The following is a 13,867-nucleotide window of genomic DNA, read 5'->3' on the forward strand; positions in this document are numbered from 1 at the left end:
GTAGTCCAATTTCTCTTAGTCTACTATCGGATGTATCGCTTTTCCTCGCTTGAAAGGTTTTCAGTTGGGATTTTGTGCTTTCCACCCTTTGCGCTTTCTTGAGAGCGTCACTAGATGTATCAATCTGTGCTGCGGCAAGGGCATCTTGAATTTCTAAATTTAATCCTTGGATAAACCGTCTTATTCTCTTCCGTTCCGTAGCCACCAATTCTGGAGCATATGTAGATAATTTCGTGAATCGTGTTTCGTACTCAGCTACACTCAAAGTTTCTTGATGAAGCTTTATAAAATCGTCTTTGTGACAGCCCCACCTTCCCCTAAGGCGAACCAAAGAGGTTAGCGGACTGCCTGCCCAGCTCTCGCCAGGACTAACGGTGCAGTATAGAGCAATCTATCACGTTCGGTCAAAGCACACCAACCACATTGAGCCCATCACCAAACAGCTATCATCATCAATCAAACCATCAGCAGGCGCCAATCTCACTCAGCTGGCAACGTTTATCTACCTATATAGTAAAAGCGCGAATGGGGTTGTCAAGTGTGATGGTTTTGTGCTGACGTGGCTGGCTTTTATTGGCTGGAATTTGGTCGTCAATCACGTGGGACTCGCGTGCCAAAAATTTTGTTTTAGGGCTTCCTTGTTTTCTTTCCCCTCATTGATCTCCGCCGCCCCCAACCAAGAAGCAAGTTGAGGATCCGCATACGGCAATGGCAGAGCTTGAAGCAACTCATGCAACTCTCATCTTTAATCGCCATTCCCAAAAGCCAATGACAAATCAGCAGCTTATTCACCGCAAGGGCTTCCAAAGAGGACGATTCACCACGAAGAAGACAATCTCCCTAGCCGGATCAGAGTCACTCAATCTCTTCTTCTTTGCTCACTTTGTTCTCTGATTCTTGCCGAAAACGACTTAAGCCTTCCTTCTATTACCTTCAATTTGTATTGATCTGTCTAATTCGGTAAGTTTGTGTACAATCTCCTAGCAAGTTTTTTTTTTTTTCAATTCCAGGTAAACAAACCCAATCTTGGCGAAGCCGGAAACAAACTTAAAAACAATGCTCACCAGCGCTCCTCTCCTCTCCCCTTCCATTTTTCTTTTCATTTCTTTGTTCCTTTGTTCCTTTTTGTTGTTTTTTATGTTGGTCCTTTTTCTCTATTTTTCCTTCCCGTTTCCCCCCTCCCCCCTTTTCCCTTTCTTCTCTTTCCTTTTTTCAATTATATGATTCTAACTGATTTTTTTTCCCTTGTTAGAATTGGTCTGGATATGAAGATACTAACGCATGAGACACAGAAATCATCTTAATTGGTAAGCTCCAATATTTTCCTAAAGTTTTACAGTTTCCTTTATTTAAAAAAGAAAGAAATTTTTCTTGCTAAGATTTGTTAATCTTTCGATTAATAACCCAGAGGTCTGAAATACTATTCTTCCATCTCCTTCTTTGAGCAAACAAAGAAAGCCGTAGTAAAATCTTCATCCAAAAGCAGCGAAAGTCGGAAGTATTTATAAACCCAGAGATCTGCTATTTTTTATTTTCTTCTTGAGTATGCTTCTGAGTTTGTGTTCTGCCTTCTCTTTTTCTTGTGCTTAGATCTTGCAGGTGAAATGTTATAAATCAGCTTCAGCACCTTAATTAGATTTTGTAAGTTTTCCTTGATTCTTCACTCTTGTGAATGTTGATGTTGTGGAAAGCATGCGCAGGATTGCCATCCAGGAAATGAATAGAAAGGTGGTGTTCTCGGTAGCCTCTTTGAGTACTAGGGCAAATATTGCTCTTTTTACTCGGAAACGCCGTTGTCCTCTCACAGGATGTAACAACTAATTACATTATTGCGTTTGCAGGATAGGGAGATTGATGGTCTGAATGAGCAGTTAGAAGAGGATGCTCGATGCCTTGAGCATTTGCAACTCCAGCTACTGGATGAACGCAGCAAGCGATCTGAAGTTGAGCGTCAAAATGCAATGCTGCAAGACCAAATTACAATGCTCATGGACATGTTACAGGAGAATGACGACGTAGATAATGATGAAGGTGGAAAGGTTGAATTTTTACTTCAACTCCAGATTCAAGGTAAGTGTTTTCCATGACTTTCCTTTATCTTTACCTCAATTCATTTTCTCATATACTTTTACCCTCATCTCTAAGGCTTTTTTTTTTTTCATATTGCTTTAAGAAGGAATAATTTGACTTCCTTGTAATGTATTGTGCTCTTTATGATGTTTTGGTGAGATAATTTTTTTTTCATTTTGGATTTTTTTGCTGTTGCTGTAATTTAGGAATTTTTTTATAGAGAGTAGTGAAGGAAGGGATGATAATGTTCTGGATAGTTTAGCAAGTCAAAAAATTTTGATTTTTTCATACCCTTTTCTAAATAATCAAGAACATTATAATTGTACCTTTTTGGATTGAAATATCATATATTTCATAACATTTTGCCAAAGGATTAATAGGGAATGACTTTGGAAATATGCTTTCAACAATCAATCATATGCATGTAGAAAAATTACTCCACTTCCTTTGTTTGGTTTGAAAAATAAAGTAGTGTATTTTTTGGGTAATACAGGAAGTTTTCTGAAGCAAGCCTTATCACTCGAGATATCACAAGTGAATAGGTGAGAAAGTTGAAGTTTTGATGTTAGAAATCTCATTGGGAATGGCGATACAATTGACCATAAACCATTTATGAAAAAAAAAATTTTTTGCTTCCACTGGACTGGAATGCACGCACTTTTACACTTTTTTTCCTTCATTCTCCCAATTTTTTTGTCTCCTATGTTTCGGAATTTTGTCTAAATGTTTTCTTTTAAGCAGAAAAAGTAGAAATAGACTTTTGTGTGTGCATATATGGGTTTAAAAAGTAAATACACTTTTAGAGTTAAATAAAAAATGAATGGTGTTTGTTAAATTGGTTGGTGCAGAATATGATGAAATTGGGAGGGGCATTGCAAGAGTTAATTCAGTTTGAGGGCATTCTCCAGTTATGATTCTGGTACTTGTGTATTTGCCATACTGCCTATCTTTACTGCCTTGAAATTTAGCGGGGTTCTATCTATCTCTATTGATAGCAGTTATTGTTTCTCAACAGTTGAAATGTCTTACATTTAGCGGTTAGAGCAGCTGATGTTCTATGCTCAAATTTCCCAGCTCTTGTTTAGTTGTTGCTTGGGATTTTCAAAATAACTTAAATTGTCAATTTTCTTGATTTTTTTTCATGTCTCTGCCATTGTCGATTTCCAATGGAATTGAACTTATTTCATCTTTTGATGACTTTAGTTTGAAGTTTTTAATTATAGTTTTGAATAAGTTTCAACTAATTGTGGGAAAGGAGGTTAAAGTGGCAAAATTTGTTAGATTGGTTGGTAGATGAACACTTTGGCCACAAATGCTGTTATGAAAGGTGTATGTTTACCAAAAACCTATTACTTAGAAGAAAAATATCCCTAGATCTCTTTTCCTTCTTTGACCATGTAGTTTTGGATTCATGGGTTGTTCAAATTTTAGCACAATGTCTTTGGCTAAAAACTTGGTGATTATTTTTGTGTAACATTTTATAGGCTTCTTTTTTTCTATTTGTTTCCATTTTGCATATGAACAATTTATTTTTGCTTCTATTTATTGTTAACTTTTGGGTTAAATTTTATAGGGGTAATGCTTCGTTTAGTACCAATCAGTCTAAGCCCAAGCTTTGGCCTTTTAGCATAGTTCAGCTTTAGACAGGTAAGCTGTTTACACTTTATTTAGAAAAATATCTTAGTCAAACAGATGTTCTTGTATACTAATAAATTGTAGATGTCTCTGTTGATTACGAGAAAATGATTAAGTTTCTGTTAATTATCTTTTCTGCTATTTAACTTGCGAACCATTTCTTTGTGTCCTTATTTGGCATTAAATTAGATGGATACCGGGCTCTTCATGATGGAATTAGGTATTAAAATTATCGGCATATAATAAAGCAAATAATAGCCTTCTACTACTTTTAAGTTGCTGATTCTAACCTTTTTTCTTTTACCCTTCGTTTTAATATAACCATCTCTATGAATGGAATTTTTTTTTACAGCAGTGTCTATATTGTGTATATAATAATGTAATGGAAAATTGTTCATTTGTAGTTATTGCATGTTTTATATTGTAATTGAAGATTGTTCGTTTATTCTTTGGCTACATTGGTGCAGTATGCCCCGACCTATGAATTGTACAAAATCCTTTGTCCCATACTTTTGCCTTCAGGGATAATTATATGGAAAAAACTTGTCTGACATATAGGTAATTGCATAGATAGGCGCTAATGTTGATGTTCCTGTAAGTGAAAAAAGTTAGATTAAAATGGAAGTGACAATGATAAAAGAAAAAAATCTATGATATATTTTTGGAGAATATGGTAATTGTTACTAATATTTAACTGTATGAAGTGGATTTTTGCAGTACCACTCAAGAATGCTTCTGCCATTTGATTAACAAAACTACGTGTTTATTTATGTGGGAAGCAGAATCGGCCACCCTTGAAGCTTTATGAAGATCAGAGCCTTGAAGCATATGACCCTAGATACTAGATTTTGCACTAACTGTAGCTATTTGATCTTTGCATTACCTGCTGTATATGTATATCAGCTCTTGATGCATTATATCTCACGTGGATAGTGTTATCATAATATTTTTGTTCGGTTTAAAATCTTGTGTAACTGGATGAGTTATTTTGTGCCAAGAGTTTGACCATCCCTTTTGCTACTGATGTATTGAGACGATAGAATTATGGCCTATATTAATAATCCTCCTCCTTTTTTTGGTCAAATGCAATTTATCCCACTAAGGTTGATAAGTAAGCACAGTTTCTTTTCATTGGATTTTGTTGAAGTTACATGCTAATGAAAACCTTTTTAGTTATTGTACTACAAAGTAATGCGTTTTTTGGTCTTTGGGTTATTTTGAAGTGTATGATTCTAATAACAAGGAAAAGGCTTGATGCAATACTACACTGTGCATTTCTTTTTTCTTCTTTTTCTTATATTCCTTTTTGAGCTGGAGCAGCTTTGATATGTAATGAGAACCTCTGGAATGCAGTCTACCGGTCGCAAGTTTCATAAATGTAGCCTTTTACATTATCTCATGTACTTGTCTCTCCTTTTACGGGATTCTAGCTGTTGACATGCATCAAATGATCAAGGGCTGAATTGCATCGAGGCCTGTGAAACTTTCTTTTTTCTTTTTTTGTGTGTTAAGTAGTTGGCCATCCCCTATGCTATTGATGTGTTGAGAAGATACACCTGCATTAGTAATCCTCCGCCGTTTTTAGTCAAATGCAGTTTATCTCACTATAGTTCATATGTAAACACAATTTCTTTTCCTTTTCGTAGATTTCTTGAAGTTACAAGCTAATGAAGCCATTTTGGTTATTGTACTACAAAGTAATGGGTCTTTTTTTGCGATCTTCAGGTTAATTTGATGCAATTACGAAAATAGTGGATTGGTTGTATCAGAGTCTAAAAATAAGGCCAAGCCTTGCTGCAATACTACGCTGCCCTCATTTTTTTTTTTTGACCTAGAAAGTCACAGATTTTGATGTACATAAAAAATATAAGGCAGCATTACACAGTGATATATTATTTTCAAACTAATGACATTGCCATTGTTGTCCGATTAGTCAGCATAACAAAAATGACTGACATTTAGCAACCAGACTGAAATTGTGTCTCTCTTCATTGCTTAATAAAATTACAAAAAATAATCACAAAGATTTGTGTGCACCTTCATGTAACTCTTTATATTGAATATCCCAATTTGAATAACTGAATATTTCTGGGCAAACTCGAAAATTACACCGCGCATCGCGCGGTGTTCCCCTCCTAGTATATATTGTCAAAACCGAAGGTCCTTCTGCTTCTCTCTCGGACAAAAGCAAGACAACAAGAATTACACTTCCCAGCAAGAGCACACAAGCCCCACGCGATTGACGACCAAATCTCAGCCAAAAAACCGAAGGTCCTTCTTCTTCTCTCTTGGACAAACAAAAGCAAGAGAAGAAGAATTACACTTCCCAGCAAGAGCACACAAGCCCCACGCGATTGACGACCAAATTTCAGCCAATAAAAGCGAGCCACGTCAGCACAAAACCACCACACTTGACAACCCCATTCGCGCTTTTACTATATAGGTAGATAAACTTATTGGACGTCTTAACCGTTTAATTAGTCTACCTACCATTAACTGCATCCGGGCTAACATCATAGAACAACCAAATATTGCTTCAATTTTCTTTGTTCTAATCTGCCTTGTTTTCCTGTTGAAGGACCTAATCAATTCAGCTGTGACGCGAAACTATTCGATCAAAGCATCAAAATGACTACAACGAAGGTGGAAATTGCTAAGAATGATTTAAAATCTGCAAAACTTTGAGCATTAACTAGCATACCATTTTTCTTACACTACTACATATTTCAGGTACAAACAAATCAAGCATCAACTAATCTAACGACCATTTTGGAAAAGGAAAATTGACTGGATCCCAGAGGTTGAGGGTGTAGGATGCTAAATTCTCTTGCCAGCCCCATATCTGTATATGGTCTGCTGCAAGGTTGCCAGATTAATGGAGTGCAACTAAAGCTAGCTAACATCTTAGCACGACAATTGAGTGACACCGTCTCAACTCCTTTGACACGACAATTTTGCTAGTCCCAGGCTCTTGAATTTCACAGCTGCTCAAGGCTTGCGAATGATGTGGTGTGGGAGAGTTAGATTTCCGGGGGGAGGAGGTAGAGGAGCGGTGGCGTTCATGACAGGCGGTGGTGGAAACTGTTGAGGGGGACACTGGTAGCACTTGGTGAAGAGTCCAAAGGTGTCAATTTGGTGGATGAAGTTAACCATGCTTGCCCACCCACCGAATCCGAACCCGACGATGAGGACCCACACAACCACGAAGATGTTAATCACATATGCCCCGATCCATCTTCCCACAAATTTCGGTGGTTGCTCTACTGCATTCTGTGTCACAAACATTATTATATTTCAAATTCAATTCATGAGCCGCATTGTTTAAGTTGGTCAACCGCTTTACACAATTATCAATTAGGACATCCAAAGACATCGTCCAATGGATCGATCCCATGAATTTTGCTCAACAAATTTTATATGTCTTGCTACCAGGACAGAGGAACTCTACAACTATCTTTTAGTCGTGCATGGTAAAATATAATGTTCACGAGGATTAAGGGGAGGCGGAAAGGAAAGTAGGAGCAAACAATAACGATGATGATGATGAGGAGGGTACCTCGCGGGCAGCTGCAGATTTGAAGGTGAAAATGTGAGCGAGGGCAGGGATAATGTAGACGGTGAAGCTAACGAGAAGAGATCCAACAGTGGAGTTGATAGGACCAAAGAAAGGGAAGACGATGGCCAAGAACCAAATGGGGATGACCACCGGCAATCTTGCTGCGGCACGCTTGCACAGGCTCTTGCATTCGTGCATGCCGATTGCCTTTTCCCACACGAAATACAAGGGCGTGCATGCAAATCCAAATGTTATGAACTGCACGAAAATGCATCACAGAAATCATCAGAAACATAAACTCATGGATCTCTCTCTCTCTCTCTTTTTTTATGGCGAACTCATGAAAAGCCAATTTGCGATCAAAGTTTTTTATTTTTTTTTAAATGTTGAATAAAATATTAGTAGTAGTCATTAATCTGGAACAGTAAAGTAGTGGTGGCCTGCCTGATGAATGAGCATGAGGATTACAGCCATGTCCCTAAAGGGCGATCTGGGGAGGAGGGCGAATGCATTAGAGTGATTCAGAAGCATATCACCAAATGCCCAATACACTGCTGCCGCGGATGGAAGCGTCAGTGTCAATACGTACAGGGTTGCCAGCAAGTATATGGCTTTGAATTTCTGTGGCTTCCACATGGCGTGCATGATTTCTCTGTTCACAATTATCAAATCCAAAGTAAATCTATTAAACTCTGAAATTTATTCCATAAGTTAAATTGTTAAGTCGCTCAAGCTTTTGGATTATGTTGTAGTATTAGTTAGACGACGGCTAAATACGTTATATCCGGGACGTTATCAATTAAACTTGGCAACACACATGAAGGCCCCTCGTCGAAATTGCAGCAGCAGCAATTTGCACGAGTCTGGAAACGAAAATGGTTGTTGTTTTTTGGAAAGGGAGCATATCCTAGATACTGAAATGAGTACTAAACAAAGTAAAAGGATCGGAGAAACTGAAAAAGGGTTTGGCTTTTCTTTTTAAACTTGAAAAGGTGCCAAAAGAGTTCCCAAGGCTGAGGAGGCATACGATTCTTTTCTGAGCTCGCATGCTTGACAAGGCAATTTCACAATTCTGAAAAAAGACCCTCCTCTGCTGTCATATAGAATCTTATGAATCATATGATTCATCCACGATGTCGATGTTATTGGCTGTAAAAAGAAAAACAAAAAATTCCCACCATAAACCCAAAAAAAAAAAAAGATAAAATGAAAAGAAAAGGGTTTTCGAAAACGATGGATCATTGTCCCTTGTATGTAATTTATGCAGCAGGTGGCGTTGGTCTTCTTTAGGGAAGCGAATTCGAAGTCTTTGTCATAAGCTTCCCCAAAAAAAAAGTCTTTGTCATAAGATAACAAGGTCAGATGACGTCGAAGTCCGCAAGGATGGGTCATTTTCGAGATGACGTTTTACCAGTAGGTCCAGTACCACTACTGCTGCTGCTGCTGCTAGTCTTTATTTTCTAGCAACTAGCAAGTGGAGTGGTAATTTATTCGTCTCTCTTAGGAGGAGCAGATCTTAATAATATATTAATATGAATTTTGACTTTTTAAAATTTTTTTATATTACTCAGTTAATAGTTATTGGATCTTAACGAAACAAAAAAGAACTAAAACATGATATTTATGTAGGAGAAATAGCAATATAATAAAAAGTGAAACAGAAAATGGCATAGAGTGTGAGACAGAAGATCCGTTGACAATTTATTCCTCTCTCTTAGGAGGAGGGGATCTTAATAATATTAATAGGGGAAAAAAAGTTCGACGCCATCTTTTCAATGACACTTTTAAAATTACGTCAAGTATTTAATTAATTTAAATTATTATATGATATTTAGTTTTAGTTCTTTCAAAATCAAATCTTCGTACCTCGGCTTCTAATTTCAAGTGTCCAATTAATTTTAATTCGGCACCACTTAACGACTCCTTCATCTTTTGATTTCAAGTGTGACCGAAGATTTGATTCCGAAAGAAAGGCGGGTAATAACGTAAAAGACGGAATATACAATTGTAATAGAACTTTGTCTTACACAGTAACTGCATGTCCTCCGAATGTATAGAGAATGTTTGTGGCCCCTGTGAAGTACAGCACCAGCTTGCTTGGGCCCGAATGTTTCACTCCCTCTACCTGTAATTAATTACGCAAGGCCACATTCAACTCATTACTCTTTCACTTAACAATACCACACAGATTGTTTTTAAATAAACTATTAAGATTTAAAAAAAAAAAAAAAATTCCACCAAAGTTTTAGATATGAAGCCTAGGCTTCGGTATTGTGTGACACCAAATATCAATTCCCTATTCATACCACACTGAAACGTAAGAGTAAGAGGCTAAAATGTGAGTGCGACGAATATTAATTCTTTATTTCATTTTTCTACTCCCTCTATCGTGCCATGAAAATGAAGAGAGACACAATTAACAATGCACGTACCTGGCCGTGGAGTAGTGAAGCAACGGCGAGGTACCAAGCTGTATAAGTGGTCATTAACAGTCCCAGGAAAGACCAGATTCGGTAGTTGTGGAAAGAAGGTATGAAGACGGTAGTGGCGCAGCAAGCTCCAAAGATGTAAGTCCAAGTTCTCTTGTCCAGATTGTCATTAATGTAGTATATATTGCTGCAGGGAGGGTCAGATCAGATAGTGAGAGTGATTAGCTGGCTGAGTATTTAAATCCTCGACACTTAAATTTGCATTATTAGATAGGTACAAACAATTAAAACCTTGCACAAGCGATGAGCTGAATCACGGATCCAAACAGAAGAAACGTGCAGTTAAACGCCAAACCCACGTTCCTCCAATGTTTCCCCAGCAACCCATCAAGAACTTCGAACCACTGCAATCAATGTACGTAATTAGGCACTCCCTTTCCTGTTTATACATGTACATGTACAATCCGGGAAGCCCAGAAAAGTCATGTGAAATCGCGCAATTAGTAGTAAGTACTATATACTACCTGAATGACGTGATTTCTGAAATCAACTTTCTCTCTTTCCTTTCTGGTTCGGTACTCAATATACAGAATGCTGATGAGATAAGCCGTCCAACTTCCCATCAGACCGTAGAAGAGCTGGAAGAGGATCCCAGACATCATTCCCAGCTGGGAAAATGAGTATGGCAACGTCAGTAGTACCTGGGCCACCTATTGAATTCACAAACAAAATAAACAAGATTCGTAATTAGCAATCAAGGCACTAGCAGGCATTGGAAGAAACTCCTGCAGGTGCATTATAGTAGTATATGGTATCAAAAGAACGTCTCTGCTGGAAAATCATTCAAATGTTATTTGAGTAGTCTGATCGATCGTAAATTAATGAGGCTCGACTTTTTTACTTTCAGCTCCAAAAAATGGAATCATAACATCACATATTCTAGATCAAAACAAATAATGAAAGACAAGGTGAAGCGCATAATACCTGATTGGAAGCACAGCTGAACCAAGCATCATAAACTGAGCCACCGTGCCAGAACAGCTTGGAAATCTTGGCCTTGACGTCCGCGGGCTTGCCTTCCGTCTCCATCTCTACATAATTTCCTACAATTACGGTCTCCACCGCCTTGTCCGTCGCCATTCTGCAATATCAAGCTGATCTTGTGCTCGCTCTTGCAGAAGTACTAACAGTACGTACTTTGGCTAGTTATATCTCGTGATGCAGAAGTAATGCTAGCATGAGTCAATAAATGAAGCAGCTGGCTAGAATCCAGAGAATGGGTAGGGATAATTAAAAGGGCACGCTATTGTTTTCCGGACATGGATAGAGTCGTAACAATCTATGCGGTATATTTATAAGTAGAAAAGAGTATTTAGTAAGGGGCCAAAGACGGGCAGGCCGGACAAAGAAGGGCTTGGTGCCTGGGACTGGGACTGGGAGGGAGGGGAGAGAGAGGGTTGGGGCCTTGGAGGGTGGGAAAGACTCTGGCTGAAAGGTATAATAGAGAGAGCGATTTCGGGAAGTGCATAGCTTAAATCCGCTTTTTTAGAGCTTCCCGTTTGTTTGTGGGGTTTTGACGAACAACCACCGGTTTTCGAGCTCAAATCCCTTGTTTCTTTGATTTTTTTTTTTTTTTGCAACACAGAGGTATCTGGATCTTCGGACTGGTAATACCTAATGATCCAACTAATCCTCTGCGGGTTGGGAGAGGCTGCCCAATTTTTTCACCGATCGCTTTACCCGGAATTCGAACCTTCGCGAAGGTACTCCCCCAACTGAGGTACTACCACCAGCTCTAGCTCCGGGGGCTCTTTGATTAAACCTTTTATTTCTTGCTAGTACTATGTAAACTAATAATTTTTTTATATTGTCTTCTAAATAACCTCATCCCTCTTCTTCACGGTTTTTTTCGCTTCCAACTATCAAATTCAAGATTTGAACTCTAAGCTCCAAGGCGAAACTCCTAGAATTTTAAGAGCCAGCCATTCTTTAGCGAGTATAACCTAATAATTTAATTAAACATCATTGATTTTTTTTAAAAACAAATAATTATAGGAGCGTGAGTGGCTTGTCCGCACGAGTGCGCTCTCTCGACTTCCGCGACAAATTATAACAAAATACAGTACTGTCACTCTACTAGTATTGCTAAAATTTTCAATGACAAATATTAATATATTCGCATTCCACATTTTTATAATGATGCTTTTATTATATAATTTTTATTTATTAGATAGTATAATAAAAAAGGGTAGTGAGAGTTGTGATATCGAAAGTTGGACTGCAAAAAACATTTTCCCCTCGCAATACCTCTGGACTTTGACGGTTTGACCACCGATTCAGATTGACAGTCACAGCATCGAAAATAATAGAAATTTAAATCCCACCAGCTACCTAATTTCGGTATACAGATGATTATTTATCTCAAACCCGGACGTGACTGATAGCCCCACTAGAAGAGGTTTGTGAATAATGCCCTTAAGAGACGAGACATGCTGTGTATGCGTATCCCCTCCAACTTTGCTGTTTGACTTCTGCATAGATGTTAGGTGGTTTGCTGGAGACGAGTGGTAACAAGGTTCAGAACAAGCTAATTAAGTAGTAATACTGAAACAAAAGTGTATTCCTTTGGAACAATTACATCGGAACAGAGCACAGTCCATCTTACATACGAGAAAAAAATTTAAAAAAAAAAAAAAGGAATACACTTTTGTTTCAGTTTTACTACTTGTTCCGTAGGTAAGACGGACTGTGCTCGGTTCCAAATTTGTAAACTATGGAAGTTTAACAAATTTATGAAGAGCAACAATAGTTTTTCTAAATTTTAAATGAATGTATCAAATTTGACACATGAATAATGTGGTAGGTGCTGTTTTCCACCCTCAAGTTCATGCGTGGAATTCATATTTGCTGGGATGACTGAAAAAGGAGAACGAAAAAGCATATTTATCTAAACCTTTTGTGGATAACTGCTCGAGACATTATTGTAAGAATGTAGTCTAGTAGTCTCATGAATTTGGTTCATTTTTCAGTGGATTCTCTTTTTGTTTTTTATATATAATATATATTTGGATGCGTGATATGTGTTTTTATTTATTAAATAGAGACATGATCATTTAAATTTTGATTAATTTTAACCCTTATTAATATATGAATGGGCGTGTCATACATCCAAATGTATATTACAGAAAATGGAGAGACAATTCAGTGGAAAGGAACCAAGTTCGTAGTGTCATTGCCATGCGCAAGATAAAGCATTGCAAGCTTCATATGCGTCTGTTTATCCATCCAAAATATAAACTGCACGGTACCTTATCGGCTAAATTATTATTATTATTTTTTTGGTTAGTAGGGCAAGATAATTACTAATTACAATTGCATAAACCATCGTTTACATTTTTTATTTATCATGTACAGTGTCCATTTAGCTGGTCCCTCGATCATTTAATATATTTTTTCCCAATTTTGATTTTGTTGACAAAAAACCCGACTTTGATTTGTTGTTGACAGAAGTGTGATGAGTCTTGGTTTTATGACCGAGAAAAAAGGTTAAAGAAAGAGATCGAGAAAGCAACGGTGCTGAAATAGACTTGGGAGTTGACAGGGGGGGCAAACCCATAAAAAGGGAAAAATATATATGGTAAGGAGTGAGAGGCAGGAATTATAACGAAGTAGACCGCATCATTGCAGCCAAACGGGCGTGGTCGCTTTTACAAGTGAAAGAAAGCTGCTTTTATCACATGGCAAAGGAGAATTTCCCTGTGGCTGTGGACTCGAGAATCCATCCGGAGCCCAAAGGAGAACCAAAAAAAAAAAACTCTTCGGCTCACATGGACTTGCATTTCGTGGATATAAGGACGTTTTGATTTGAGAGCTCCCCTTCTCTAAGACAATTAATTATTTAGTGTAGTGGTATGCTAACTAAGTATGTACTATTTTAAATAGGGAAAATGATCGGTTTCATCCCTCACATTTCACAAAATTATTCTTTTCGTCCCTCACTTTTAAAACGAAACAATTTCATCCTTGACATTTAAAAACTGAAGTTATTACATCCCTGAACCCAATTTTCAATATGAATCAAACCATCTATCAACCTAATTACAAATTTTGGGGATATAATTGGTAGATCACTTGACTAACTCAACTTGATATTCACGTGGAATTTAATGAAACCAAA

The 13,867-nt window shown here is 37.6% G+C and overlaps 2 protein-coding genes and 1 long non-coding RNA gene across 3 annotated transcripts; 2 read left to right on the forward strand and 1 right to left on the reverse strand.

Moving 5' to 3' along the window:
* Window positions 1–1,260: 1,260 nt before the first annotated feature.
* Window positions 1,261–2,087, forward strand: LOC113763920 (protein HEADING DATE REPRESSOR 1-like). Its single transcript, XM_027307915.1, has 3 exons — window positions 1,261–1,307; window positions 1,591–1,728; window positions 1,842–2,087. The coding sequence occupies exons 2-3, from the start codon at window positions 1,693–1,695 to the stop codon at window positions 2,085–2,087; spliced, it is 282 nt and encodes a 93-aa protein (XP_027163716.1). The 5' UTR covers window positions 1,261–1,307; window positions 1,591–1,692.
* Window positions 2,088–2,406: 319 nt separating this feature from the next.
* On the forward strand, window positions 2,407–4,729 carry LOC113763131. Its single transcript, XR_003467308.1, has 4 exons — window positions 2,407–2,612; window positions 2,919–2,989; window positions 3,644–3,717; window positions 4,488–4,729. It is a non-coding gene; the product is annotated as an uncharacterized LOC113763131 (long non-coding RNA).
* Window positions 4,730–6,428: 1,699 nt separating this feature from the next.
* Window positions 6,429–11,054, reverse strand: LOC113763251 (auxin transporter-like protein 2). Its single transcript, XM_027307007.1, has 8 exons — window positions 10,675–11,054; window positions 10,215–10,400; window positions 9,982–10,094; window positions 9,694–9,877; window positions 9,289–9,386; window positions 7,706–7,913; window positions 7,262–7,519; window positions 6,429–6,975 (listed from the first exon to the last, which is right to left on the reverse strand). Exons 1-8 carry the CDS (start codon window positions 10,828–10,830, stop codon window positions 6,694–6,696), a joined length of 1,485 nt encoding a protein of 494 aa, XP_027162808.1. The 5' UTR covers window positions 10,831–11,054; the 3' UTR covers window positions 6,429–6,693.
* Between the last annotated feature and the right edge of the window lie 2,813 nt (window positions 11,055–13,867).

The sequence above is a fragment of the Coffea eugenioides genome, chromosome 2, assembly GCF_003713205.1.
Source record: "Coffea eugenioides isolate CCC68of chromosome 2, Ceug_1.0, whole genome shotgun sequence".
Taxonomy (NCBI): Eukaryota; Viridiplantae; Streptophyta; class Magnoliopsida; order Gentianales; family Rubiaceae; genus Coffea; species Coffea eugenioides.